General features: G+C 44.7%; 1 protein-coding gene across 42 annotated transcripts in view; it reads right to left on the minus strand.

Annotated features, from left to right (window-relative positions):
• MAGI1 (membrane associated guanylate kinase, WW and PDZ domain containing 1) overlaps nucleotides 1-26,929 on the minus strand; it is a 325,450-nt gene that overhangs the window by 44,340 nt on the left and 254,181 nt on the right. For 22 of the 42 annotated variants that reach the window (XM_083795162.1, XM_083795132.1, XM_083795131.1 and 19 more), the window contains 7 exons: nucleotides 23,610-23,692; nucleotides 20,357-20,395; nucleotides 16,041-16,098; nucleotides 14,003-14,091; nucleotides 12,916-13,008; nucleotides 9,504-9,686; nucleotides 8,079-8,699 (listed from right to left, as the gene is read on the minus strand). In XM_083795162.1, the coding sequence (XP_083651288.1) occupies nucleotides 8,079-8,699; nucleotides 9,504-9,686; nucleotides 12,916-13,008; nucleotides 14,003-14,091; nucleotides 16,041-16,098; nucleotides 20,357-20,395; nucleotides 23,610-23,692 (1,166 nt within the window). The remainder of the gene's footprint in view (nucleotides 1-8,078; nucleotides 8,700-9,503; nucleotides 9,687-12,915; nucleotides 13,009-14,002; nucleotides 14,092-16,040; nucleotides 16,099-20,356; nucleotides 20,396-23,609; nucleotides 23,693-26,929) is intronic. The other 20 variants (XM_083795163.1, XM_083795164.1, XM_083795152.1 and 17 more) reach the window with 5 other exon arrangements.

Below are 26,929 nucleotides of genomic sequence, written 5' to 3' on the forward strand. Positions count from 1 at the left end.
GCAACTGATGCAAAACTAACGCTGACCCAAAAAGCAGATTTCCGGCATCTCTCCATTTGCTTACTCATTTCTAGAAGAGAATCAAACGGAGTTAATGAAGGGTAGCTGGGGGGAAAACACTTGTGCCTCCAATGTCGTACAGATCAGAGTCAGCACATTGCATGCCCCACACCAGCAAGAGCTGGAAATTCTGCAGGCAATTAAAATGCCCACATTCCAGCAATGCCCATTTTCCTTCCTTATCAGGATTGCAATAAAATATAAAGCCGTTGTTTTTTGGAGTCAGGTGCTCATATATGCATTGTTTGAAGTTTCTTAACCTTTGGGGTTTTGAAAAGGCAATTAATATGAATACTAGAGGCTTGAGGTAAAAAGACAGAATAATACATATTATTTTTATATCTGGAGTTTTGGGGCCTTAAATGAAGTGCTTGGGCTTACTGAGGTCGATAGTTGAATTTGTCTCTTCCTATTTCAACTGGATGCCTTGCATTGAGAAACTCCAGCATGACCTGGTAAGGCTAATTAATTAGTTCCTGCAAATGCACTGTTTGTATCAACATTAGTAATGCACATCGAACACTAAGGTGCCTCAAAAAGCAACCAACAATTATCCTTTGTGGCTACAGGCATTTGTAGGCATTCAAAACCTTGCTGAAACCCTACTGCCTCCTGGAGTCTAATGGGAGCCTTGCCATGAACTTCGGCAGCACCAGAACTTCATGTTTTTGGTAAAAACACAGTTGTCCCAAGCCTTGCAAATTCAGATAATCAAAACCAAACGGTTAATGTCGCTAAGATTAACACCTGTAAAGCACTTTGAAGGAGAAAAACACTGCATAATCCCCAAATATTACATTATTTATAAGACGACCTGATTTCAAATGTAAAGTTTGGCTTATTTTTATCACAAAGAAAAACAAGCTCCTGCTAGCTTGCTTTACAAAACCAATTACCAGTGATCAGTGTATTGTGCTGCATAACAATACACTGCATTGCCCCAAAAAGGCACGTCTAATGCTCCGGTGCTGTTCAGAGGAAAATTAACTTGCACAGTGCATCAAAATGCATGCATATAAGCAATCCTAATAAGGGCTATGAACTTCAAACTTGTTATTAAAAATATCGCAACGTGTAACGTTTCCTTTATTTCATCTTTTCTTGACTTGAACTGATTTTTGTACCTGCTCCTTGATATACTGGTCCCTAATCAGACTGTAAGAGAATAGTAAATGTGACATCAAACTTGCTTTAAACTTGTTTTTTTTTGCTTTAAACTTGTTTTAAAGTCTCATCAGCTTTTTTGGCCTTGTTTGAATATAATTCTGCTAAACAGAGAGAAGAGAACAGCAAAGACTGACTCAGTGGATTGGAAAAAAAAGATGCATCTACTCCCAGACAAAGGTTCTCCAAACTCAGCTCCTCTCCTGCACCGTAACTCATGGAAACTAGGCAGCTTGTGTTGAAATTATATTAAACCTGATGTAGTGTTTAAGCAATGTGTTTGTACTAGGATTATCTATTTTTTTGAAAACAGAAAGATAACATTGCAAAATGTTTAAAAATATTTCATTTTTATGCATTTTGTAGACAAAAACTTTACTTATCTGATTTCCTTCTTTGAAGGCAAATCTATTTAAAGGAAATAGTAACAAAATTAAACAACAGAAAATGATCGAAGGCAGATTTTTAAATGCCAAATAAGTTCCCAATTAGATCAGGAAATACGTAAGTCTGGAATCGCAAAGCAATAGCCCTGACATTACAAAAAGGAAAAAAAAAAAGAAAAACAGAAAAAAAGAACTAGAAAAATAAATCTTGGCATTACATATGTACATATATTTCTTTAAACATGCTGCGATTCTCATTTTTAACATAATTTACTAAATAAATACGTGCACCTGTGAGCGATCAAAAAAAAAAAGTATATCCCCACCTGTTATTTCTGGATGGTGTTAGTAGCACTACAATATCAGGTGTTTTATAGTGTGCACGTCAAAATAACCTGCACGGAGTGACAAACTGCTGAGAGCCAGCAGGCGTGATGGGAGACACCTGAGCAGAAGGTACTGGGAGCACTGGGAGCTGGTGGTGCTTGACAGAAGGGAAGGAGGCTGAGGCAAGAAAGAATTGAGATGACTTGAAATGGAGTTTTCAGAACCGCAGAGGTGAGCTGAGCACACCATATGGCAGAGAGGAATTAGGTCTGCTTCTGGTGAGGGAAGAAGATGTCACAACGTGGTGGGCTAGGGGGTAGAGGGAGAAACCCACTGCCAGGGAGGGCTGCAGGACGATCCCTACCGGCAGCTCCGAGCTCAGGGAGGTGGATTTTCACGGGGGTGCCTGCGGATCCAGGCGTGGGACAAAGACCCCAGTGTAATGCTCTGCGCCCTCTGTGCTGAGAACCGAAAACACTGCTGGAAACCCTGAACTTTTCTTCCCTTTCCAGAAGCTTTGGCACAGGCAAACATGCTCTGTGGTAACGGTCATCCGATTCCCAGGTTGTGATTTTGTCCTAAGAGCAGTTTGGACTCGCTTTTCCTCTACTTCAGCAGCTGCTAAGGCAGTTTGAGATTTTCTGGCAGCTAGATGCAGAAGTGGCATGACTTTCAGCTCGCTCTTCACTGCAAGCCTAAAGGGCAAACAGAAGTGAGTGGCTTGTTCAAAAGAGTTCAAGCCTCTACTGAATAGCTGATTGCAACTCTAATTACCATGGTTTTACATCATTAGGGATAGCAACTGAAAATGAGCTCTAACTCCAACACTGTGAGATTAGACTTTTTTTTTTTGGCTCTAACCACTCAATGATTGCTTTCCAACACTTTTGGTGGGGACAGGAAGGTAAAGTTCCCTTTCTGTGGGGGTAGAGGGATCTCAGTAAACAAGTACAAAGACAACATTTTCACTTACAAAATTCAGACTGAGAGGGGTTTGTGGTGGGGGCAGAAAAAAGGGAGGAGATGTCCTCTGAACCCAGCAGTGGTAATGGATCTCACTCGGTTTGGGCACTTGCGCTCAGTGTCGCTGTAACTTACGCCCAAGCATTGTATTTTGACACTCTAGATCTCAAAGAGCAGTCTGATTTCAATCACGCTGTTATAATGTGCATGCAATTATAAGTTGTTACGATATATTGTTTGTAAAGCTTTCCCACCGTGTCTAAAGGATCTTCTAACTCTCTCTGCCCTGGCTGGGGGGTGCCTGAAGCTGCAGCCAGCAGCATAAAGAAAAAGACAAAAATCTTTATATTATTGTATTATGTTTCACGGGCCTAAACACAAGATAAATAGAGAGAGAGGAAAAAAAAAAAAGTCCTTCCATTTTAGGCTACTGAAAGACCCTTCGAGTCCAGAGCAGTTGAGTCCAGCACTCATTTTTGGCACACGAGGAAGGAGTTAACTCCTCTCCATGGGAAGTGGTGGAGGTTAATTAGCCTCACACGCCAAGAGTACCTCTGGAACAGCAAGGGAGGCTTCATATAGCTAAGCAGACTTAATAGGTTTATTGCTTTCAAGCTCTGTAATTTCGTTCTGTTGCTATAAACCTCTGCTGTAGTTTTATGTATCGCAAGGACCTTCTTACGGCTGAGTCAAGGAGCAAATGAGCAGGGTTACCCAGCAGAGGCCTCCCCTCTTCTTGCCTCATCTCTCCCCACAACCACCTTCCATTCTACAGAACCCGAAACAGAGATTTCACCGACTGCTTTTACATGGAGGTTAGCACTCAGGTGCCCACTGATGGCATTCACACAGGTAGATGTTGCTCAGTCTCCCCTTCCCATAAAACACACGTGGTTCTGAAACTCCAACATTCGTACCATTTATGTCTTGAAAGTGATTTCTGTTCCCTGGTTTCATGTGAATTTGGCACTAGGGAAAGCAACTAGAAACTGCACTGATCTGCACATGACATGTGAGTGACATCTCAACTGCACACTTTTGCTTTGATCTCCAGTGAAGTGGGAACACACCTTTGAGGGGATTACATGGATCAGGCTCAAGGTCTATGCTACTTTCAGCCTTCTGGTCAATAAAGATGCCAGCGAGCACCAGCTGTGAATGCTTGGAAAGGAAACTGCCCATTCAAACCCGCATGCAGACTGCTCAGCCTAAGTCTTGTAACCCAGCACAAAGCAGTCACAGTATCGTTGGATTATTTGTACTGAAGACTAACCTAAAATTGAAAAAAAATAATCCTTTTTAATTTGAGGTAATTTGCAAAATACATCAGTAAAACGTGCAGCTGCTTTCACTGAGACAAATGTTAGTTCTTACCGACCCAGATAAATACAGCCCAGCAGTTTTTGCAGAATAACAACTTCTGAAGCAGCCCCCTGCCCGTCCTAGCACAGACACAGCTCCCTGGAACAGAAGTCACTTGGGAAGCAGGGAAATTATTCTGACAAAATGTTGCTTTTATTACAAATGGAATCTATGCAGAATGGTGAGGTATTTGAGAATTGCTGATTTCAGTCAATTACTCTGCGTCGACAAGATTTCAATGAAAAATGGATTTCAAGTGGCAAACATTACCTTTTTTGGGGTGGAAAAGTACTTTGTTTACTTGGTAGGTTCAATGTTTAAATAACCTTTTTCAGTTACAAATACTCAAAATAAAGATGTGCCTTTTTGTGGCCTTGTTAACAATAATTCTTCAAAATAAATGAGATGTGCAGTGGCATTGTGCATCGCAGGGACAAAAACATCTCCTTAATTCTGCATTTTGCAACCAATAGCGCTAGCAGTTCTATGTAGTCAGGCCTCGAACGGCCCTCCTGTGCTGCCAAGCATCTCTTCCTCCGGTGCAAGCACCGTGTCGTAACCCCTTCAAACCTGCTGAGCTTCACCTTCAGCCAGCAAAGGCTTCCTGCCTCCTCCAGTTGGACTTACAGACTCTGATGGGTCGGCACTTCCTTCTTATTACCGCTTTAAATTACTCACGGCCAGACAACACCCATTTGCTCCTCAGCCAAGATCTCTCTGGTTTAAGAATCTTCTTTCTCTCCTGCCTAATAGCTACAGACAATAATTTTCCCCTCTCCGTCCCCTCATTTTGCTGAGCAAAGGCAGCTTTTCAATCTGCTCTCAGGTACAGCCCAAGCAGCCACCCTGCCCCTGCCCCTGTGCTGAGTTCATCCTTCCTCAGCCCCTCGAATGTTGAAGTCCAAACCGTGAGATGGGCTTAGGGAGTTTTTTCCAGCACTGTGTAGGGATGAGATAGGAAAACAATAGCAAGAATATAATCAAGCCCTAGGGAAGGGAGGAGAAAGGGGAAAATAAACTGAAAACAGAACATAGGTAAGGCAAGTCTTCCATGGGGCCTCTCGAAAGCAAAAAAATGACATGACATCATCCCTCCCTTTATGTACCTTCCCCCCCCCAAAAGCTCATGTGAGTCCCACAAATGATTTTCAGATGACACACGAGCAGCTGAGCATGCAGAGGGGGCATTTCGGCTCCATCCTCCCTGAAACCCTCCTTCCGTTCCTCCCTCGGAGCACCTGCAGGACTCGCCTGCTCCCCCAAGCCAGCCTTACGGGAAATATTTCCCAGGCTGCTCTCGGCGGCTGGGGGTTTGCATTTTAACAATTAAACCTTGTTGTTGGGAGCGCACGAGCAGCTTGGAGCAGGCAGAGCTTTTCCTGTATATTACCCGTCTTTTGCTGATATTTTTCTGCCTGATTAGTAATCGCTCCTGACAAATCCTTTCGACAGCTCTGAGCACCAGACATAGTGTTACAGGGATGCTTTGTGCAAAGCCTGGCTGAATGCAAATGCTAGGCTAACGCAAGGATGCCTGGCAGCATCTGAGCACTTTCTTCACTGGACACCAGAGGGAGGAGGAGGAAAGGACAACTGTCAGCGAAGCTGAAGAAGAACAGCTTCAGGAGCCCTGAATCAGGCACAGGGGCCAAATGCATTTCTGTAATCGGACCACAAGAAACAGCAGCACGTTGTCTGGGGATGGTACTTCTGATAAAAGACTTCGCAGAGCTAACACAAGGCAAAATTTCTGCAGAGAGGACCCAAGTGCAGCAGCACTGGGTGTTGAGTATGTTTTAGCCACCTCCATCTCGACCTTTTAACAAACCTGACTGGTTTTGATGGCGGGCTACTACCACTGTGTGTATTCTGCTTGGCTTGCGTGCCACAGCCTCCGTGCCTTTCAGTCCAGCTTTCTTCTGGGTGGGGGGAGAAAACCACATTTCAATGATTAACTGGATCCAGGGCCACCACAGTTTCAGAGTCCTGTATCATGAGAGCATGAAATTTGGAGCTGCAAGTGCTCTGCACTGAGAGAGAAATGTCAGGACCTGGAGGGAGGGAGGGAGCTCAAGGAGATTGATATGGCACCTATGTGGGAAGGGGACAGCAAATGTTCAACATGTGTTTAGTACCTCAATTCAATAAAAAATATATGAGATTCAGCAAGATTACCAGGGAACTATTTACTATCCTATTAAAACTCTGCTTTTATTTCCTCATCAAATCTTTTCATTATGCCTTCAAGGCACAAGGAGAATTATTAAATGTCAGCCACAATTCAAATAATTAATGTATGGTGGTACCAGATATATATGTGCTCTCAAGGAGGATTAATAATAGCTGCTATCTTTCTTCCAACCATATTTTTTCCAAAATACATATATTAATCATGAGACTGTGGTCCATTTTTTAAACCTATCTAGTATTGAAAGTCTCTAAGGAACTCACACCTCGAAAATTGCAGAACTCTTTAATATATTCTGTTCTGTACTTTTTAATTTACTACCAAAATACAGAAATACAGTAGGCAGTTGCAAAGGAAGGAGTATAAGAAAGGCACTGCTTTCTCCGGGATTGCTATTAATTGCAGAATCGGTGCCCTCCAATCCTTGAAAGGACTTCAAAAACAAACCAGAGTTGCAAATTCAGAAAGCAGCGTGCCTCCATTAAATGGACTGGCCTTGGTTGCCAACTGACTACAATCAAAACACTTTGGGAGGGTTTCAGAGAAGTGCTTTCATATCCAACATTCCTCCCAGGGCTGCCTGGGGCTGCATTCAGCACCTGCCCCCCAGCTTACCTCTGTCCCCGCAGCGTGCCTGTCCCTGCAGGGTGCTGAGCGCCCACTGCTTGTTGTCTGTGCAAAGCACCACGCAGGACTGGGAGCGCCTTGGGGCCAGGGCTTTGCCCCTGTCAGAGCCGCAGGACCAGCCTCAGGGTGATCCCTCCTCGCAGCAGGGAGCAGAGACACGGGGGAGAGCCGACCCCTCTGCTCTCAGCTTCATACTCTTCAGCTGATCTGAACATCCCCTGCAAGCTCCCCACTCTCTCTCCCTGTAACTTTAACCTGCAGATGAGAGCGTGCTACGTGAGGTGGGGTGTGCCGCTTTACCCTTACTCTGTGGGTGGCAGAGGGCTCCTGCAGACGGCCGGGTCCCACTAGCAGGTTACCCTGCATGCCCACGCCCGGACTGCAGACATACTGCCTGCAGGGCATTTTTTGTACCTGCTGGTGCCCTCTCAGCAACGCAACCGAAAACAAGCTCAGCTCCCAGTTGCCAACAAATGAATATGGCAAGAAGAAACATTTCAGTTGCTCACAACATGAAGAAGTTTAACTCCTCTGCCTCCAACCCCAATTGCACCCCAGTGAAAAGTCCTTTCCATAGTGAAAAGTCCATGGGTATCTGGCTTCAGACACTGCAAATCACAGAACATATTACAAGCTTCTTTTATCCCTTAAAACAGCTCAAGAAATGTCTACATTTTTTAAATGAATAAAGTTTTATGAGCGGATCGGGGTTTGTAATGTAAGTAAAGGTGTAGCCATACCACCCTCTTGCCCCCTACCAGAAGCCGTGTGTAGTGCAAGCGCGCACAGGAACTAATGCACATTCCCCTCAGAGCAGCATCAAAACCCCAATAATTTTAAATATCTATGTAACCTAACAACTGCCAACGTGCGGCAGTTCCTGCGCCTCAGGCCACAAACCATTTCAGCAGAGAAGTTTACAAGAGCAGGTCTTTTGTGACACGCAAGGTTTTTTGTTTCATTTCAAGAAGAAAGATTTGCAAGCAGTTTCGAAAACGTACCTCCTCGCTGCACCAGCAACGTGACTTCGCTTCCCTTGGGACATTCAATCAGCATATCCACCACCTGGTTGTGCGTGAGGCTCTGCACATTCTTCTTGTTCACTTCGACTATGAGATCGCCCTCCTTCAGGCCTCGGCACCGCGGGCTGTCCACGATTTGTTTCACTCTTTGGCCGCCCCCGCCGGGACTGTCTGCTATAGTAAAGCCAAAGCCCATGGGCCCTTTCACTATATGCACAGTTATCAGTTCAGGCTGCGTTGCTATCGAGGACGCCAAAGAGACCGTGTCATTGGGGTAGCCGTGGGGTCCGTTGGAGGAGACCTCAGCCGGGCTGCTGGGTCTCGCTTCCTTTGTGCCGTTTACTTTCCCTGTTTTACTGCTGTGGCTCGCCGGGGAGTCATAATTTTCCTGCCCGTTCACAATGATTGGCTCTTTGTCCAAAATCGCCACGGACGTCACCAGGCTCGTGTTGGGGTCATCGGGATCGAAGGGCAGGGGATACCCTCGGCACAGTTCCAGGTCCACGCTGGCACCGATGGGGATGGACTGGAAGATTTTCACGACTTGAGCATGAGTGTGCCCCAGCACACAGGTGTCGTTCACACTGACTATGACGTCCCCTGCAGAGGACACAGACAGACAGACCAATGCATACAGCTGCTTCACGTTTGTGCAGGAACGTGGGAAGTGGAGCCTGTAAGCTCTGGTCCGCAGCACCCACAGGTACCACTCACAGGTGAAGAGCAGCACCCATACACTTTGCAAGGAAAAGGAGCAGTCACATTTGGGCAAGCAAGAATTATCTGCACATAAAGGATTCACGGCATAAAGCCCTCATGTACAGAAATGTTTTTGAAAGCGAAAACGGAATTTGGCTCATGCAAAAATTAATAAATTCAAGCGACAATATATAGCCCATTTAGCAGTTATTGTGAAGCCCCAGCTCTCACTGTTACACCCTGTGCTACGCTGACATATGATAGAAGCAAAACTGAGAGCGTATGAGAGCTGTAACAGAAGGCTCAAATACCAACTGCTTAAAAACAGCGCCACGTAGCATGTCTCAAGCATACTTTAGCCTGAAATCTAGGTATGATTCACTTCTTTAAGGCTGTGGCTGCAAGACAAGGATCTTTAGCATGCAATGCGCAGGTGGGCACTCCTCTGCCCATAACCTGCGAGAAGCTGGGAGAAGGGGTGCATGCCATGGCAGATAAATACAACGTGCAGTGATGCAACCCTACAAAAACACCGAAGATTTAGAGTATATCCCCCATTGTATCCCACTTCCTTGCTTGCTAATTGGAAAGACGAATGCCTTTCCCCCAAAACAAGGTGAGGACTAAAGGTCGTTAAGAATTGCACATAAAAACATCTGTAAAAACATAAATCAAAGTGGTGCTGGAGATTTTGATTTAAAGTACCTGTTTCCATTTTGCCATCCAGGGCTGCGGGGCCGTCGAGCACCAAACTTTTGATCTGCAGAAATTCATCTGGCTCATCTCCTCCAACGACAGTGAAGCCAAACCCCCTGCTGCTTTTCCTTAGCTTAGTGTGGATGAACTTCCCTTTCAACTCCGAAGGGTTTCTCGTAAAAAAAGGTTTCCCTGCGTAGGAAGTTTGGAAAATCTATGAACAGGCAAGCAAGAGCATTTGATCTGTTTTTCCTCTGTCCCTCCCCGTTCTAACAAGTGCACAGACACAGCGGTGAGCCAGGCTGGGACCGAGCTTGGCTCTGCTGTCCTGGCACCTCATTGCACTCCACCTGTTTCCCTGGGACCAATCATGCAGTAAAAGGAATGAGCAAAAACCTCCTATTAGCAGCTGCTTTGTTAGCTGTGCTTGTGCATACCAAAGCCCCGAGGCTACACAGGGGGAAATTTGTTTTTTTTGGGGGGAATGGAACATATTAAAGCTGGCAGTGCTGGCTTAGATACGTGTCTTATCTCTGTCCTGAGGTGGTTACATCCGTCCCAGTAAGGATGGGATGGGGGCAGCACATCTGCCCCCTACAAAGTCTGTAGTGAGAATTTCTGCAGAAATGAGTACCGTTATGTTTTCCTCCCCCTGGCCTTCTCCTAACCCACCCAGCAAAAAGCAGCTTCCGAGCAGCAGCAAGACACTGCTCAACCCTCCAGCACCATCCCCTGCCCACCCCACCACCGCTACCGCCCTACGACCTCTGCTGAAAGGGCAGGGAGGTGCTGCTGTTGTTCTTCAGACCCTGCTCGATGTCTGACTCTCTTCTTTCTGCGCCTTGCCTGATGCGGATGAAGCACTGCCGTTGTGAGGTACGGATCAAAGAGCACCCCGGGACCGGGGTGGCTGTGCCGGAGGCTGCTAAAGCTCTCCGGGATCACGGTTAAGAGAGAACAAGGCGCTCCAAAACCAAGCGCGCATCCTCGCAGAGCACGTTGCACAGCCTTGGAGAAGGAGTCAGAGCTGCTGTACTTCACAGTGGCAACGGTAAACACCTTTGCACTTTTAATTGTTTTTAATGCTTAGAGGGGAAACGACTGTGCCACTAAGCCCTCTGGTGACAGCTCCGGGAGCGGCAGCGTGCGGCGCAGCCAGGAGAGCTGGCACACGCTCAAAAAACCTCGGCGGCATCGCCGTGGGGCTCTGCTCAGAAAGCAGACCTTGAGGGAGGCCTGTAAGCCTTTGACTGGGGGAAAAAAAAAAATAAAAACGTACATTTGAAGATTATTCATGAGGGGGAAGTGCGAGGATTCGCACTCTTCTGCCTTTGAAGGGTAGCGCGGAAATCCCGCACACCGTGGGCAGGACCCAAGGTGCAGAAATGTGCCTTGATTGCTGAGTGCAGCCCGGCCTCGCCGGTAAAAACACAGCTGAGAGGCAGCACGTAGCAGGGCTTGGTCCTCTGCTAATTTCTGGTTCAAAAGCTGAACAGAACAGGCAGAGCTTGCCAGCTTCTGCCTACAAACACAGCGCGAACTCGCCCTGTAGTAACAGCGGGTGGTAGCACCACAGGCTATGTCCCACCTACAGCATTTGGGAGGGGCTCACGTTTTAAATGAGTGTATCCACAAAATCCCAGCTGGAATAGCAGTGCCAGAGGCACAGGGAGGGCTCCTTGTGCCCACATCCCCACCTGCAGTGCCACCGATGGGAGATGGAAACCCCTGGGCATAGGGCAGGAGGAGAGGGGAGCTGGAAATAGCTGCTGCGAAAGGGGGAGCGAGAGAAGGAGCAGCACTGAGAAAGAAAGAGGAAGGAATGGAAGAGAGAGAGTCATCAGTGGGTATCAGGGCACATCACTCAGAGTGGTGCTGAGACACGCTAACACTTTCTTGGAGTGTTGCTGTAAGATTTTGGTGGATGGCAGTCAGGAGCGGGTAGAGAGCTGAGTGAGGCTCCCAATGGGTCCTTTGCATTGCCATGCATGGGTGCTTGGGCAGCCCTGCTCCTTCCTGACAATGTGAAAGGCAGATGCGGCATTCGGAGATGGCTCCTTGGAGAGGACTAGCTATTTGAGGGCATTCTGATGAGATAACAAACACCAGATGCCCGGTGGGCAGGGCACTGCCCCCAGACCTCCTGCGTTTTTCCTTGCTGCCAGTCTGGACTATCCTAACACACTCTGATAACCCTTGTGAATGTGCTGGGGGGGTTTGGATACTGTCAAATCGGGCACAGCTTTTTCAGAAGGTCAGACCTGCTGCCACCTGTAGCAGAGAGCACGCCCTGGCTCTTCATGGCAGAAAAGGCAACCCAGGATCTCACTTGTGAGAACTGCCTTTGGAGACCGTGGCTGACCTGCAGAGCTAGAGAGTTATTTCCCAGCTCCTGGGGCCTGTTCCCCCAGCTCTGCCAGGATGACATGCTCCTGTGTCCCTTCTCTCACCTTCCTCATCCTCTGGTTCCTGCACACCAGGGCAATGCTGCGCACATGCGATGCAATTTAGACGTTGCTAAAGATGCAGCTTACTTACAGCCACTTGTAACCAGAGAGCACTTGTACTGCAGCAGGTACAAGTGAAACTCTGCCCTTGCTGGCAACCTGATCCAACAACATTTCTACTCATGCTGCTAATCCAGGAATGATTCCTGTCCTGTCTGGCAAGGTTTTTAAGACAAGCCACTGGTCTGTGAGGAGCTGGCCATACACAGACCACTGACACTAATAAAAAGGGCTGTAATACCCTATAGTGCTTGTACACATTTAATTCAACTTCCAAGTAGGTCCACGGTGTTTGGACCTAATATCACTCCCTCCTCATCACTCCCTCCCAGCTCCTACCCCTTCCACATTAAAGGCATTCAAACTTAAATTTTCACATGGATGTCTGCGTCTTTGACATATTAAAATATGGTAAGATTTTGTGTTGATTTGGGGAGGGAAGGTTGCCCTGTATAAACAGGAAAAAAAAATGTTTGCTCTTGATCTTACTATAAGAGCCACGCTGTAAACTCAGCAGTGTTTAGAAGATATAAAAGTCTAATCCTTGCTTACCCATACAGCTCTGTAGAAAAAGTTCTCCTCCCATTTGCACTTGCATCCACCAGCAGCAGTTGCTGTTAAAACCCACCGAAGTAACTCATGCTTTCATGCCTTTTTAAAGACTTGGAACACTACATGGGAGAACAGTCGCAATCCTTTTTTCATGCAGGTAATCTCATTTGCCTCTCACATTTGGCAACGGATATCGTCTTGAAACAACTAGTTTCAAAGTGTAGGGTAATTCAGATGAGCAGGCACATGCCCTGGTGTATGACACTAGTCATGGAGATACTCCCTTTACTGTGGCTGAGGGAATTTAATTTGTGTGAAAAAAACTTGTTGCACTTTTACAACTGGTTTCACAAGGTTGTTACCTTGCACTGGTGCTTCCCGAACTGCATCTTGGTTGTTTGAAACATGGTTTGGAGCAGCGGGTGGTGGGAGAGATGGACACTCTTCTGTCCATTCTGGAGAGGGCAGAGACGGAAATATTACTTGTTTCACAACAGCACTACGAGTTCGTGCATGTACACTGGGAGTGTAAGGTTTGAGCACAGGAAACATGAGAAGCATGGCAAGAGTGGAAAGAGTCACGGAGAGAAGAAATAAAATGAATGGGATGTTCAAAAACCTGTTCTGGAGGACTCCCTGTGTCCAGGTCAACTGCTGGGACACGCTACCTCACGCTCATACTTGGGACTTCATTTGCACCTAGGTGGTCTCAGTATTTATATTAAATCTGTTCCTCACAGCCCACATCTGTTCACCCTGACTGTTAAGTAGAAGAGATGATGTTGTGGCAGGAGGAATGCTGAGGCCTAAATCATGCCCCCCTTCGACAGTAGCTGTTGTTGAATGAGGGATGGGAAAGCTATGAAAATACCAAAATAAACCCACGGGCATCTCACTGCATTTGAGCTGCTTTAGGAAAAAAAAAAAAAAAAAATGGAAAAAAGCATTCTGAAATCATGAAATTACTTTAGATACTAGAGCTTGACAACATCCAAAATCCTTGGGTGAAGAACTCCCCCATGTAGAAAGGTTTCTCTACTGTACATGTAAAATGCCTGCTCCTCATCCCCTTCAGTATACTACACGTCCCAGTGTAGATTGGAACAACACCAGCTATAGTGAGCTACTTGATACAGCAGATTAAAGAGGAAAATGCGTGCTTTCATTATTTCTCGGAAGCCTAGAAACTTCCCAGAAAAAAAGGCCATTAAAAAAAAACTCTCCCCATTACAGGGCTGAAAGCTAGGACATTTAAGTGGTTAGATGGTTTAGATTTTCTTCCTCTTATGTGAAGGGCATATGCAACTTTTCTATGCACGTCATTTTGCCTTTAAACACTCTAAGGCCACAAAATGAAGGACAAAAAAACATTGGCACGGTGCTGCCAAAGTGACGGAAGGTACATTCCCCCAAGAAAACCCCAACCACCAAGCCCTTGGTGGTGCCAACCTTCGGGTGGCTGTTGCTGTTGCTCAAGCTGTTTCTTCCTCTTCGCTTCAAGAACTGGGTTTTCATATTGTGTCTTCCGGTTGATGTGGCTGGGGAAGAAAGAGAGCAAAGAATTAGGAAATCCTTTATGTGACAAGCGGGAATGTTGGTCAGGTATTAAAGCAAAACTCCAGATGATATGAACAGCAGCCTATGTGAAGCAATGCTCACCTAGTCGTGCCAAAAAACATACTTAAGAAAACAAGCTGATTCCAGTCTTGATACGATGCACTGGCTAATTCCTTCAAATACATTAAAATAATGATCTATTCCATAAAATAGTGAGATTAAAGCATGAAAGGTGCCCTTGCCTGATTGTATTTTAAAAGACAGGCCCATATCATCCCCGCTTCAATCTGATTCCCGGAGGTGCAGTCATTCCCTGGCTCACTGAAGTTAAAAAAAGAAAAAACAAACACAAACCCAATACCTGCTAACATCTGCCAGCTATCTGATCAATGCACACTATTAATAGAGTGTCTTAAAAATATCTGCTTGGATGCAGGCTGTGGGCTGAAAAGCTGCGCTCTGAACGGATCAAAATATTCAGCACTGGCCACCAGCAAACGCTCCCTGCTGAAACCAGCATTTGGTGAAACATCAGCTGCTCTCCTTCAAGGGCCATTAGGGTGCTTTTGACCCTTACAAAGTGTTTAGAGCTAACACTTCTTACCAATTTCAAGAAGAAAAAAAATGAAACAACACAAGCGTAAAAGTTTCTCCATCACTACAAACGCTTCCTACTGCCAGGGGACTGGGAGTGTTAATTGTATTTGCTTAATGCACGCATCTTTGTGTCCAAGGCAAAGTCTACCTTTAAGGACTTTTTTATTTTATAGTCTCTTATCCCACATGTCTTTATTAAAAAGCAAACACATTTTCAAGTAATTATGATACAAGCATTGTAGAGCGCTGTTCAGAATTTTTCTGCTAAAGATCAATATTTAACCAAACAAAGAAGCAGGTAAAACCTAGTTCGTGAGTTTTGTAAAAGCCTTCCAATTTCAAGATAGCTTCAGAAACTTAAGAATAATTATAAGGATTTCAAAAAGTGCTACAATTTGAACTTTTTCATCATAAAGTTGTTTCTCAAAAAACTACTAAGTAATAATAGAGGAGTGCCTGAATTGGAAGGGACAGAGACAAATGTTCAAATTACGAGCATCTTGCTAGCTTATAGATAGCAAGTAAAATAACTTTCGTCTCATTGCTGTTACTTTTCTATTTAATTACAGCAGTAAGGAGTGCCACAGAACTACCAGGCAAGTATATATAAAGTGACAGGAAAAAAGGCTGGAAAGACCTCTTGGCATGGGATTTAATAGCCGAAAAATATTCTCGATGTCTTTGGTAAATAAATGTCAAGCCTTAATTACACAGTTTGCTAACCCTGTTTCCCTAGGCACAGATGGTAGGGTCAGAACTGAGCCAAAGCAGACAGAAATTGTATTCCATGTCTATTCTGAGGGCTATCGTAAGCCACCCTAGTAGACAGGAGCTTACACATAATTAAAAATTCATTTTATGGGGTCAATGATGAAACAAAACTCAGCTCTCCAGTTTCCCAAGGGAGCGGTCTGTCACCTAGATGGAGAAGAAGCTGTTCTAATTCTGGAGAGCGTCTCCCTGACCCTATGACTCTAGTCACAGCAACGCAGCCCGGTGCAAGAACCTCTGCCGTGGCTGGGCGGCCACGCAGGCTCCTCCATTCCTCCTCGGGACCCACCCGAGGGGAACGGGCAGCCTGCTTTGCGTGCTGGTATTGTGAGCAGAGTGCTGGATGAAAGGGATCGAGCTCGGCAGATTGCACGCTTGTTAGTGCTCTATGGATGAAGGCATTTTGGGAGGTGCTGGGGCTCCTGCACGCCCTGCCCCTGGGGTGCTCCTGCCTCCCCTGAGCAGGGTGCTGAGCAGAGCCCACCCGAGGATGGGGAATGCAAGGCAGAGGAAAGCCCTTCTTCACCCACCAGCCACCCCAGACCCGGAGAGCAGCACTTACTCTACATAGTAGACACCATATACGGGATCCTCAATTTTCTCCCAACCAGCAGGCAACTCTGGAAATAGAAAAAGCATTACTGAAGCCTCCATTGCAGGATCTTTTTTCTGGCAGGTACCTGCTCTTGCTCAGCATACACTCAGCAGCAGCAGCAGCTCAGATATTGCTACAGACGCTTTCCAGAACGATCACAGCATTCTTTAAAGGCTGGCGTAGCGCTGCACTGACATCTCAACCTGCCCCATCGGTGCCGTGTTAGTGTGGGAAGATGCCCCAGCCAGTCAATTTTAGATTTGTTTTTTGCATCAAATGAACAAATGATCAATAAATTTCCTTTCTGGGAGTGCCTCAAGTACCCTCCTGGCTTGACCATCGCATGCAGAGTGGCCCTGGGTGGAGGCACTGCAGCAGAAATGGATGGACACAGGCTACAGGCCAGATTTACGTTAACACCAGCACATGAAGATGGGTAAGATTACAGCAGGCAATTGTAGCAGGCTAACAGAAAGAGCACTTTTATCTCCTATACCAGGGCAGGGCCATTTATGCTCAGCACTGCTGATAAAATTATATTTTTGACACATTTCCCAGGGATTTACATTGCATCGCTCAGCCCCAAGTCCGACGTAAACGTGCATCTTGGAACGGGACAAAGGGAATTTAACGTAAACACCCGGCATATGGAAACCACCCAAGTGGGGCTGGCACACACAGATGTATTTCACTGCATAGTACTTAATGTAAAAACACATTGCCATAATCACATGTAACAGAGATTTCCTTTTTTAATTAGCATAATTAACAAAAAACAGTTCTGAAGATGAAATTAACATTTGGAAATGTATCCACTTTTGTTCTTGTTGATTTTCTAGACTGCATGTAGTACTTTAGTTATAATTAGGGAATGTAATAAAATCACTTCAGCATCCAACTGAGGGTTATTAAAGCTATATGTATTACTTAAGGGCCTGATCCTTGTCCCACTTATTTGAACACAATGTTCCCATTGGCTATGGGTACTGAAATGATCATCAGATAGAGTGGTACGTTTATGCAATATTGTAATTCAACTCAAAAGAAAGCTCCACCATGCTATGGACTGTGCAAGTGTGGTCCCTGCCCCACAGCCTCTGCACATTCATTCTTTTAAAAAAGCCATTGCCAGATAACAGAAGTTCACATATCTGACACAAAATAATTCCTCAAAATTTATCACTAAGCTGACGAGACCAACAGTAAATAATCAGTGCTTGTTTATTATCAAATGCAAAGATTTATTTTCATTAATGGTATCAATTTCTCAGCCAATACAATCAACAATGGCCCATTAATTAGAATAAATGTAATTATCTAATTCTGCCTTAACAGACTTTAGTTCTGTTGCCATAAGGATAGAAACATCTCCAGACTGGAGACGAACAGGATCTATACAAACACACATGGACTAATTACTCAAAGTTTATGTTTGTGTTTGGAATTGGCTGAAGATCAGATGAAATTGATTTCAGGGTTTTTGCTCCACATGTCCCTTATTTGCAGATATAAGGTAGGTTTTTCATTCTTATCATTATTTCATCCTTACTGGGTTTAACATCTTTGGATTCCTTGAGACATAAGCAATTAAATGCAAGCCAGTGCTAAGTTTTGGGCATAAGAGTGCTACACAAGTTTATCAGAAGACTGATCTGAAATGAATGCTTCAGAAACTGGTATTTCTCCATGCCGTGCAAGGAAGAAGACTGCATGAGAGTAAAAGTTAGAAAGCAAAAGGTCGATCTTGAAAGTCTTTTTGCAAAGACAACGCTCTGGTTTGCAAAGGAGTCCCGTATGGTGAAAGCATGCCAGGGCTGGCTTAAAGAGTTTCCGTGCAGCTAAATTAAGACCTAGCAAGCAATCAGGAAAATTGCAAGTTGTGGCAGCCGTTTCATTCTTAATTTGCACTGCGGTGAAAGTAGTATGGTAACAACCAAGCCAGGGGTGGGGTAGGGTGGGGGGAATCAATGGGGGAAGGGAGATGTAATGTACAAATGCCTTGAAACGAGTTTTCCACAATTTTGCTTGCTTAGTAGTTTTTGTTGATTTTGGACTATTAAGTGCTTTTGATTTTTACAGTTCAAACAAAAATGCTTTGCTTTGCTTCTGTTCAGAACAGGTTTTGGTATTAAATTTTACTTTTCCTTTTCTTTTAAAGAACTTTCATGGAAAGTCAGAAAATCAGCACTTTCCTTAACCCCAAAACTGGTATTGGGCCCAAGTCATTTCAGGCTCCTGGACAGTTTTCTATCTCTGCATCTTCCCATTTGAGGAATGTGTGTCTAGGTTTCTAGAAGTAGCAATACAAAAAAAATGGCAATTTTTAACACATTACTTGCTGATTATATAAATGCACTTTTGGACTTCTAAAAGCCTATGAAAATTTCTCTAATGCCAATAATCTCCACAGCCATCCAAAACAGTAATTTCTATGCCATGTTGCACAGTCTAGCTTCTAAGCTGCTTTAAATTATTCATCACCTTTCTCTACCTCTCCTGCCAAACTGAAGATGACCCAGCATATCAAAATTTTTCATAAATTTAAGATTTCCAAAAACATTTTGCATCATTAGGAGTCTGAGTGAGCCATACAGCTTTTAATTTGGTACACCCACGCAGCACTCTGAAGACTCAGAGAATTTGTCAGCAGGTAAATTCAATGGACAAATATCCAATCTCACACTTTTAAGCCTGGTGTAAATACATAGACTCCTACTGAGATGCTCTTGTTTAGTATCCTATCCTACAGAGGGGATAGATGGAATCCTACAAAGAAAATCCTCCAACAACCAGGGATTTTAGTCATTCCCACGCATCACATAAAGGAGCTGGAGATGACTTCAGTGTACCCAGCTCGTACTGCTCCCCACGCAGGTGAGTCCAGGAGGACCTGCCCAAGTGCATGACAAATTCTACTCCAAAGGGGAAATTTTTTGCGTAAAGAGAGGTGATCACATAAGGAGAGGTGATCTATAACTCCATATTCAGTCCATCTCTTTCAAAAGGTGTAAAAATGTTTCAATTTTTGATTTTCTCATATTTATTAAAAAAACCTGCAGATACACTACAGAGCTAAATATCCAGCAGCACTACGTTAATGCTAAGCACTGATGCACTTAGTGAGTAGGCCATATGTCTTCATGTCCCCTCACTAACTTTGCTGTAACTGAACCATTGGAAAATGTCTTTCTTCACACTGCAATATTTGCTAATCTCAACAGCATATCAATGGGCTGTGACCTCAGTAAAGCCTATCTGCATTAAAACAAAGAGAACATCTCATGATGTTCAAGCAAAACACTGGTGTGTTTAAGTGCCTGCAGAACTGGGGTCAGGCTTATCAATTAATGAGTTTCCCTGCATCTGTTTTTCAGCCTTTCTTCTCATGCATTATTCCAGGTATATTATCTAAAAGAACAGTTCCTGGAGAAGTGTTAAAAGTGAGTCAATGGCTGCTGGCTGCCAATGCCATATCAATCACACCAAAGCGGGAAGCAGAATAACTTGCAAGTCATTACAGAAAGTGGAGGTTAATTCTCTGGTAATACAATCCTCCAGTATGCAGAACTATAAACTGTAAATACAGTCCTCTTTAAAGCAATAATAGTGGAAACAAAATCCTATGCCATCTCTTATGCCTTTCAGCTTTCAAAGTGCACTAGAGCATAGCTGAACAGAAATAACAACTACCCCCACCATCAGGATAACAGAACGAGCACCGCTGAGATTAGATATCAAGACAGCACACTTCACAAAAGGATGCAGCAAATAAAAATGTACCACATCACCGAAAATCATGTTTTTAAAATCACCTACTGAGGCAAAATGTTCTGCTATTTCATTCACAAGCTCAGCAAAAGCAGCCTGTGTAATACTTAAACTTTCTAAATCACACTTTGTTTCTCTTGTCTGGCAAATACATTCGTCCTTCAGCTAATTGATTTCAACTTTGGCACATTTGAACCTTTCCCTGAAGCCAGTGATACCAATGAAAAATCCCCTAACTTCTACAGAGTCCAGAAGGAAACAAATTCAAACAAACTTTGCAAAATTAAGGCCCTCTAGCTTTCCTCAAACTCTGAATCAATACAAAAACTACTGTAGATCTGAGACTAGGGGAAGACTAATACCTTTATGGGCTAGGGAAGTTTTGTTGCTAAATTAGGCTTGTTGAAATGAAAAACAAAATTGAAAGATGCAAAATGACACAAAGGAGAAAGCAATTAAAGGCTTAAAACTGTGCAGTTGAAGTCAAACATCAAAACAAGAGATGGATGATTTACCTAGTTCACTGTCCAGTTCCTCCGTGTGTACCCCTTCTTCTCCAAGGGAAGAGCAGTAAATGAGACAGAAAAAATTAAAAGAAAATTTCAGATACCAGCACCAAGCAAGAAATTCCCTCCAGCAAACAGCAGAACAAGCACTAGTTTTCCAGATTGAGCCCAAGCTTTCCATTTATCACATTCCAGTGACCAGAATATTGATGGATTTCGTGTATATAATGAAAGAACTGGTTCTTGCGTTAATAGAATATATGTATCAATTGACTATTTTCATGCCACGGTTTGATGTGGCAAGGTAATACATTTGTGTTCTTCTCTCTGTAGTGAAGCTTCTCCCTCAGATCTGCATGGTCCGACCTTCGTAATCTTTTCTGTAGACACAAGGATCTGTCAGAAGGCCAGACCTGAATACCAATGAAGAAATCTGAGAGGAAAAACCTTGTATCTAAATAAGAACTAATGTGGCAAGGTTTTCAAGAAGGTACCTAAATTTGTGTGCATACAAGGTCCAATTGACTTCATTTTAACTGCTGGGATGATTTAAGATAGGCACGAAGCAAAGTGCCTCGTTTAACTGGAGTCGCAGGCCCACACCAAAGTCCTGATGCACTGGTGAGGCAAAGACAGGAATTCTCCACTTTTAGAGGCACCTGGGACAAAGATCACAATTTTTCAGACACACAAACCCATCAATATTCACTGTTGCTCCATTTATCATTATCTGCTCCATATTCATAAGTTAACAGTGACACAGATGATTAAAGTATCGCTTAGCCTATAAATAATAATAATGCAGTCAGAAAATGAAGGATGATGACAAACCCAGAACAAAGATGGTAAAAACAATCTTGGACCTAGTACGGTAAGGTATAAGCCACGTAAATGAATGACAGAAGCAAACAGAAGATGTAGTGTCACGGCACTGCTTTTGAAAATTTGGATACCTAAAAACACTTCCACGACCTGCAACAGATTCTACCCAAACAGTTGTTTAGGAACATTAACATGAAATATGATCTGCAATTTCCTTTGACAGCCTAAACAACTCAAAACTACCCGGAACTGGCCAGGGACACACGTCCTGACGAAGAAAGAACACAAGACAACTGCCACCAAACAAGTCTGAAAAAACATCTAACATTTATAAAAGCCACAGACGGGATGGGGTCAAGCCTGAAAACTCACGCACACACACAGAACACGAACAAAATGGAGGCGTCCCACTGACTTCAGTGGAAATACGCCCGACGGCGACCCTTGCCAAAAAATGTCAAACTTCCACGATGCAGTAAAAATAATTTTCTCTCTTTTTAGTGCTTTGAAATATAATTATTCTTATGTGTGAAGCAAGATCGGAGCAGCCAAGCAAAACAGTGCGGTGCATGGCTGCACCTAGGAAGCAACTGTTTTAATTACTGAATGTTAAAAATATTCATTAATGAGCAACTTAGTGAATGAAGTGAAGGGGCACGTGGGAAGATGAAATTAGCTAATTTTAAGGACCTGATAAACAAAAATGCTGCAACTCTGTAAAATTACGAATTAAATACAATAAATTACCCAGCTGCATGTTTCCAATCCCAATTAAATAAATTATCCCAATGCTTGTCTTGTAATTGCTGAGAGGACAAGAGGTTTAAAAGACTTTCCCTTCTGCAAGGGGACGTAAAACCGTTGAGCGGAGTTGCTCAGCCGCCCGCTGCTGGCTCATCCTGCCAGCTGCTCCTCGCCCTGGCTCCGAGCACAGCGCGGGGCATCGCCAGGGCTATCCGCGTAGCGGGAATCTCGCTGGCACAGAAAGCCAGAGCAGAAGCTGTGCTTCAGGGAAAACTGCCCTCCGAAAGAAAAAGGCTTGTGCTGAGACTTTGCAACCTCCTCCTTAAATTGCCAGCAACGCTTAACTGGAAGGAAGAGGGAGCTCCGCCTGCATATGCTCCGATTTAATTTTGTTCCCGTTCTGATTACCCGCTGACATATCCATTTTTAGGCCCAGAGCAAGGCCTTCATTAATCCAGCTCCCTCCGCTCGCTCCTTGACAGCTGACGCCAGCTGCTGAGGATGTGAAGCAGGCGCCGGAGCTCAGCGTGCCCGTGCACGGTCGGTGCCCGAGCTCTGCACATCCCCGCGGGCCGGGTGCACGCCGCTGCACTGCCCACAAGAGAGCTGGCGACCTGCTTCGTCACGGCAGCGAAGGCCGCGCAGACAACTTCTCCCATCCTGCAAAACCTCACACGTGAAAAAGAGGAGGAGGCTGGAAAACGGCACGTGCAGAAATAGTAAGAGCAGTTGTGGGGGCCAGGTTTGAACCTGCCGGTAAAAAGGTTGAGCTGAATCGGTCCTTTTCCAAAATAAAATCGTAACGCTAGTGAGCTGACTCACACCAGTAGGAGGTTAATCATATCACGAACATTAATTTTACAAGGACAGCAACAACACCGATGAGGTAAACCTTTCAATTTTTACTATCTGTCTACCACGATAGCATTGCGTTAGTTGAAACTATTCACTAGAATATCAACACCTTTTCCGGTCAGTAGACCAAAATTTCCACATAGGTTTTTCCCAAGTGTCTGAATTATTTTTATCATGAGTCCCTTTTTCTTCCAGTGCCTCCTTAAGGACGCAGGGAGAGAACCTCCTTTAGCAATCCTGCATTTGGCTGCTCTACATTGGACAGTGGCTTGCATTTCCAACATCTCAAGGAATACAAAATTACCTCAGTGCAAACAATCAGTGGCAAAAATCTACAATTTCAAATGGAACTTGTCTTCAACAACCACAACACTAAGTGCGCTGTCAGAATTTAACATTAAAAGTGAAGCAATTGAGTTATTTTTGCTCAAACAAGGAAATAAAAACACAACTCTTTCAATTCATGTAAAACAGGCAGTTGAAGCGTAACACAATGAAGCACGCAGAGCCTCAGCCGCTTTCCTCCTACACAGCGATCCAAGGAGTGAGCGTTCGAGAGCTCCGAGGCTCGTTCAGCACCAGTGACTATTTCAATGCCTTTGCAAAAACAGAGAGGCCTCTCACTTTGACCACCTCTCGCTGATTTTTACTAAATGATCTGCCATCTCGACAGCTTACACACACAGACAGTGATTTTACAACACAATATTATCTCTATGTACTTATAAACCATCTTATTATTATTTACACATTTCTGAACACAGTACCAAAAAGGGAAAAAGGAAAGGGAGAAAGCCAAAGGATGAAACACATCATTATTTAACTATTTTCAGTCTCTTACCATCATCTTCACATTCTTCTAGAGGCTTTTGCTGTTTGTTCAGGCACCGTGGATCTAGCCAAGATGTTGTTTTTGTATTATGGCTGGAAACCAAAAATGGAAATATGACCTTTGTTAATAAACCAGAGCTGAAGTATCAGTGACAGAAAAGTATATATCCTCCTTATTATTCAATAGACCTGAAGGCATACTTTTGCCTCAGAAAACGCAGCATTACAATCTGATGTTCTGCAAACTAGTCTACCAAAATGCATGAATCTTGGCATTGAAAGGTGAAAAACAAAAAGCTAAAATACAAAAATTAGCATTTCTGACTGGCAGGATGTATGTGAAAGTTGCCAATATTATAATATGAATTTCCAAACTTTAGTCTTGGTGGTTTGTTTCTCGGTTCCAGGAGCTGTCTCATGAGCCATTTGCCTCTCGATGAAAAGACAGAAATTTCCCTTCCACAAAAGATGCAGTGACCTTTCTCGCTGCAAAAGACCCCTAACATTTGTTTAGACTTGGCCCATGCATTAGTCAAAAGCAAAACTTCCAGTGACAACTTTTAATTACACACACAAAAATGTCAGAGCCTTTGATGGAAGTCAAACAGCTTCCCTTTCAACTCTTCCTTCTCACAAGTCCCTTGGCAGTACTGTGATGCCAGTCCCAGTGGTGAAGGCTGCGTTGCCAAAAAGCTTTAAATACATTTTCTAAAAATTATTTTCTCCCTTCATTTAATTTGCATGTGGAGACAAGCTTGTAATACAATGCCTCTTCTGCAGCCTGATGTCATCTTAGACGGGACCTGCAAAGACAAACCTCTGGTCCCTGAGGTATCGTTTCTCTGACTTAGCCTGTAACACTGCTTAAGAGCTTTAGGTTTCAATACCATAGTAATGCTATTTACTTCTCCTTCAAGGTCTCAGAGAGGTTTACAAACTTAACCTTAGCCTCACACCAGGCTCGTGACATAGGAAATGATGTAAAGAGGGCTGTGATCCCTGAGGAGCTGACAACTGACCAGCAAACTTGTATTTTACTACCAGAACATGGGACTGCCCTGCTCCTAGGATCCGAAAACATAAATAAAAGGTCCTTGTTTTACACATCCTGCTACTCAGCCCTTCCAAGGCAGGAGAGCAAACTCGTTTAATGCTTCTGTACGCTTCAGAGCAATTAATCGCCAACTGGAAAACTGAATGGCAGAAATTGAGCAAGTCAGGCAAATTAGCAGCAATAAAGCAGAGGGGTTCTGACAACTTATAAATAAGGAAGTCTGTAGCCTAGCTGAGAAAAAGAGCTGTGGGAGGAGAGCAATTGAATATTTACATACTTTCTGCAACTTTGCCTCACTAACCCAAGGCTCACAACTGCATGGTTGGGTGAGGCACCAAGCATTTAGCTAACCACCTCTCAGATCCCACGCCCAGGGGACAGACCTGTGAAGTGCACAGATCTACATGCAGGGTAACAAGGGGCAGGGATACTTGGGGTAATGAAAATCCCAATTAATGCACCGGAGACACATATCTCAGGGGCCGAATCACTTCAGCTCCAAGCCAGCAGGATCTGTTATCCGACACACAGCTCTGCCCCCCCGGACCTGTGCTGGTTCTGTGCAAGCAGCTCAGATGTTCCCGTACTGCTCCCTTCAGCACCCCGACTTGATAAACTCAACGCGCTGTAGATGATGGTACAGGCATCTGAGCCAGCTTGGGTCCACACAGCTCATTAGCTTGCTCTCTTAATTTGATACAAATCAAAGTAAATTGTTTCTAGGCTCAGGCTGTCCTTAGAATTAATAGAACTGCAGCCACTCAGCGCTGCATCCCCACTAACACTTCCCTGCACAAAATCACCCCCTGTGCTATGCATCCTCAAAATGGTCAATCTGCACCGCGGGGTGGGAAGCAGTTGGTGTGCTACCAGATTCACATCAGACAGCGAGACGGGTACGCAGGCTATGCTTTTCCATCACGTACACGATTCTCCTGCAAAAGGTCTAACAAATTAGTTGAGGTGCTTCAGTCCTGCACCGCTATCAGGTAACGTGCATGGAGAATACAGTGGGGATGGATTTTAGTTTGGGGGAAACTGGTGGCAGCAACACCACCCCTTCTTCCTGAAGCACTGCTAAGGAAGGGTGGCAGGACCCATGCAGGGACACAGAAGGGAGCAACCGACTGCCTCGGCAGCATTTGGCACTCAGCATCTGTCCTCCTCCAGGGGGAAGAATGGCAGGCTGGCTGGGCGATTACTCAGGCTGTGTTATGTACATTAAAGCCAGAAAGTACGTCAAAGAACGAGGCACCCTGAGGACATAATGAGGGGCAGAACACCGCGTTCGGGATAACGAACACATTTCGGTTTCATCTGAAATGCAGCAGACGAGGATTTGCATTGTGCCTCCTAGACTTTGGTGCGCGGTAGGGCTTGGTGGAGCCTCTCAGGTAACCGAGAGCACCCTGGCCCTTTTTGCAGCAGCCCTCTCCCAGCTGGTGAAGAGCTCAAAATTCCCCCAGCTTCTCCAATATTCTGGCACTCTTCTCTAATGAGTTCTGCTGCCGCTGCGGCCTAAAGAAAACCTGCTCTGATGGACCTCTCCTCGGCTCCCTGCAGAAGTCCTCTCTCTCGATGACGGCGGAGGACTGCTCCATACGGCCCTTATCCAGCGCAGCTCTCACAGACTCACAGAATTATAGAACCACAGAATATCCCGGGTTGGAGGGAACCCATGAGGATCACCTCCTGCGTGCCCAGAGGGATGGAAGCGGAGGGGGTGGTTCTGTGTGAACTGGTCACCGCCTTCTGGTGCACACAGAGGCTCAGTTTCCAGTACCGCGTCTCACAGATCATCAGGGCCCAAATCAATTCCTCACCCCTTCCTCCAGCCACACAGCTAAGGGCTCAAGTTTCATAAGCTAATTGAATTTTAATGTCTAGCTAAGCTCTGTGCAAGAAATCTCTTCCACTAACAGGTCCCATTTTATAAGTTACTTCTATCTCAATAAATCTAGACAAGTATAATTAGGGACTATTATTTATGGCATGAAAAAAAATCAATATCATCATAAAGCTGCTGACAGCGCAGAGCTTTTAGGCGAAGACTGTAGAGCACCAGGTGCTCCGTGCTTTTCTGAACTCGCTGTGCCTACTTAGCACAGAGCTGAGCCTCCCGCAAACCACTGCAGCATGTTAACATCTTTGGCCCGTTTGCTCTGACAAGAGGACAACACACACAAAGCCCATTCCCTGGCTCCGCAAGGGACCGGGGGAATTCTCTGCTGCACTGCGCACAGGGGCAGGCTCCAGAAATGAGCTCTCAGCCCTTT

Source organism: Anser anser (assembly GCF_964211835.1).
Source record: "Anser anser genome assembly, chromosome: 12".
Taxonomy (NCBI): Eukaryota; Metazoa; Chordata; class Aves; order Anseriformes; family Anatidae; genus Anser; species Anser anser.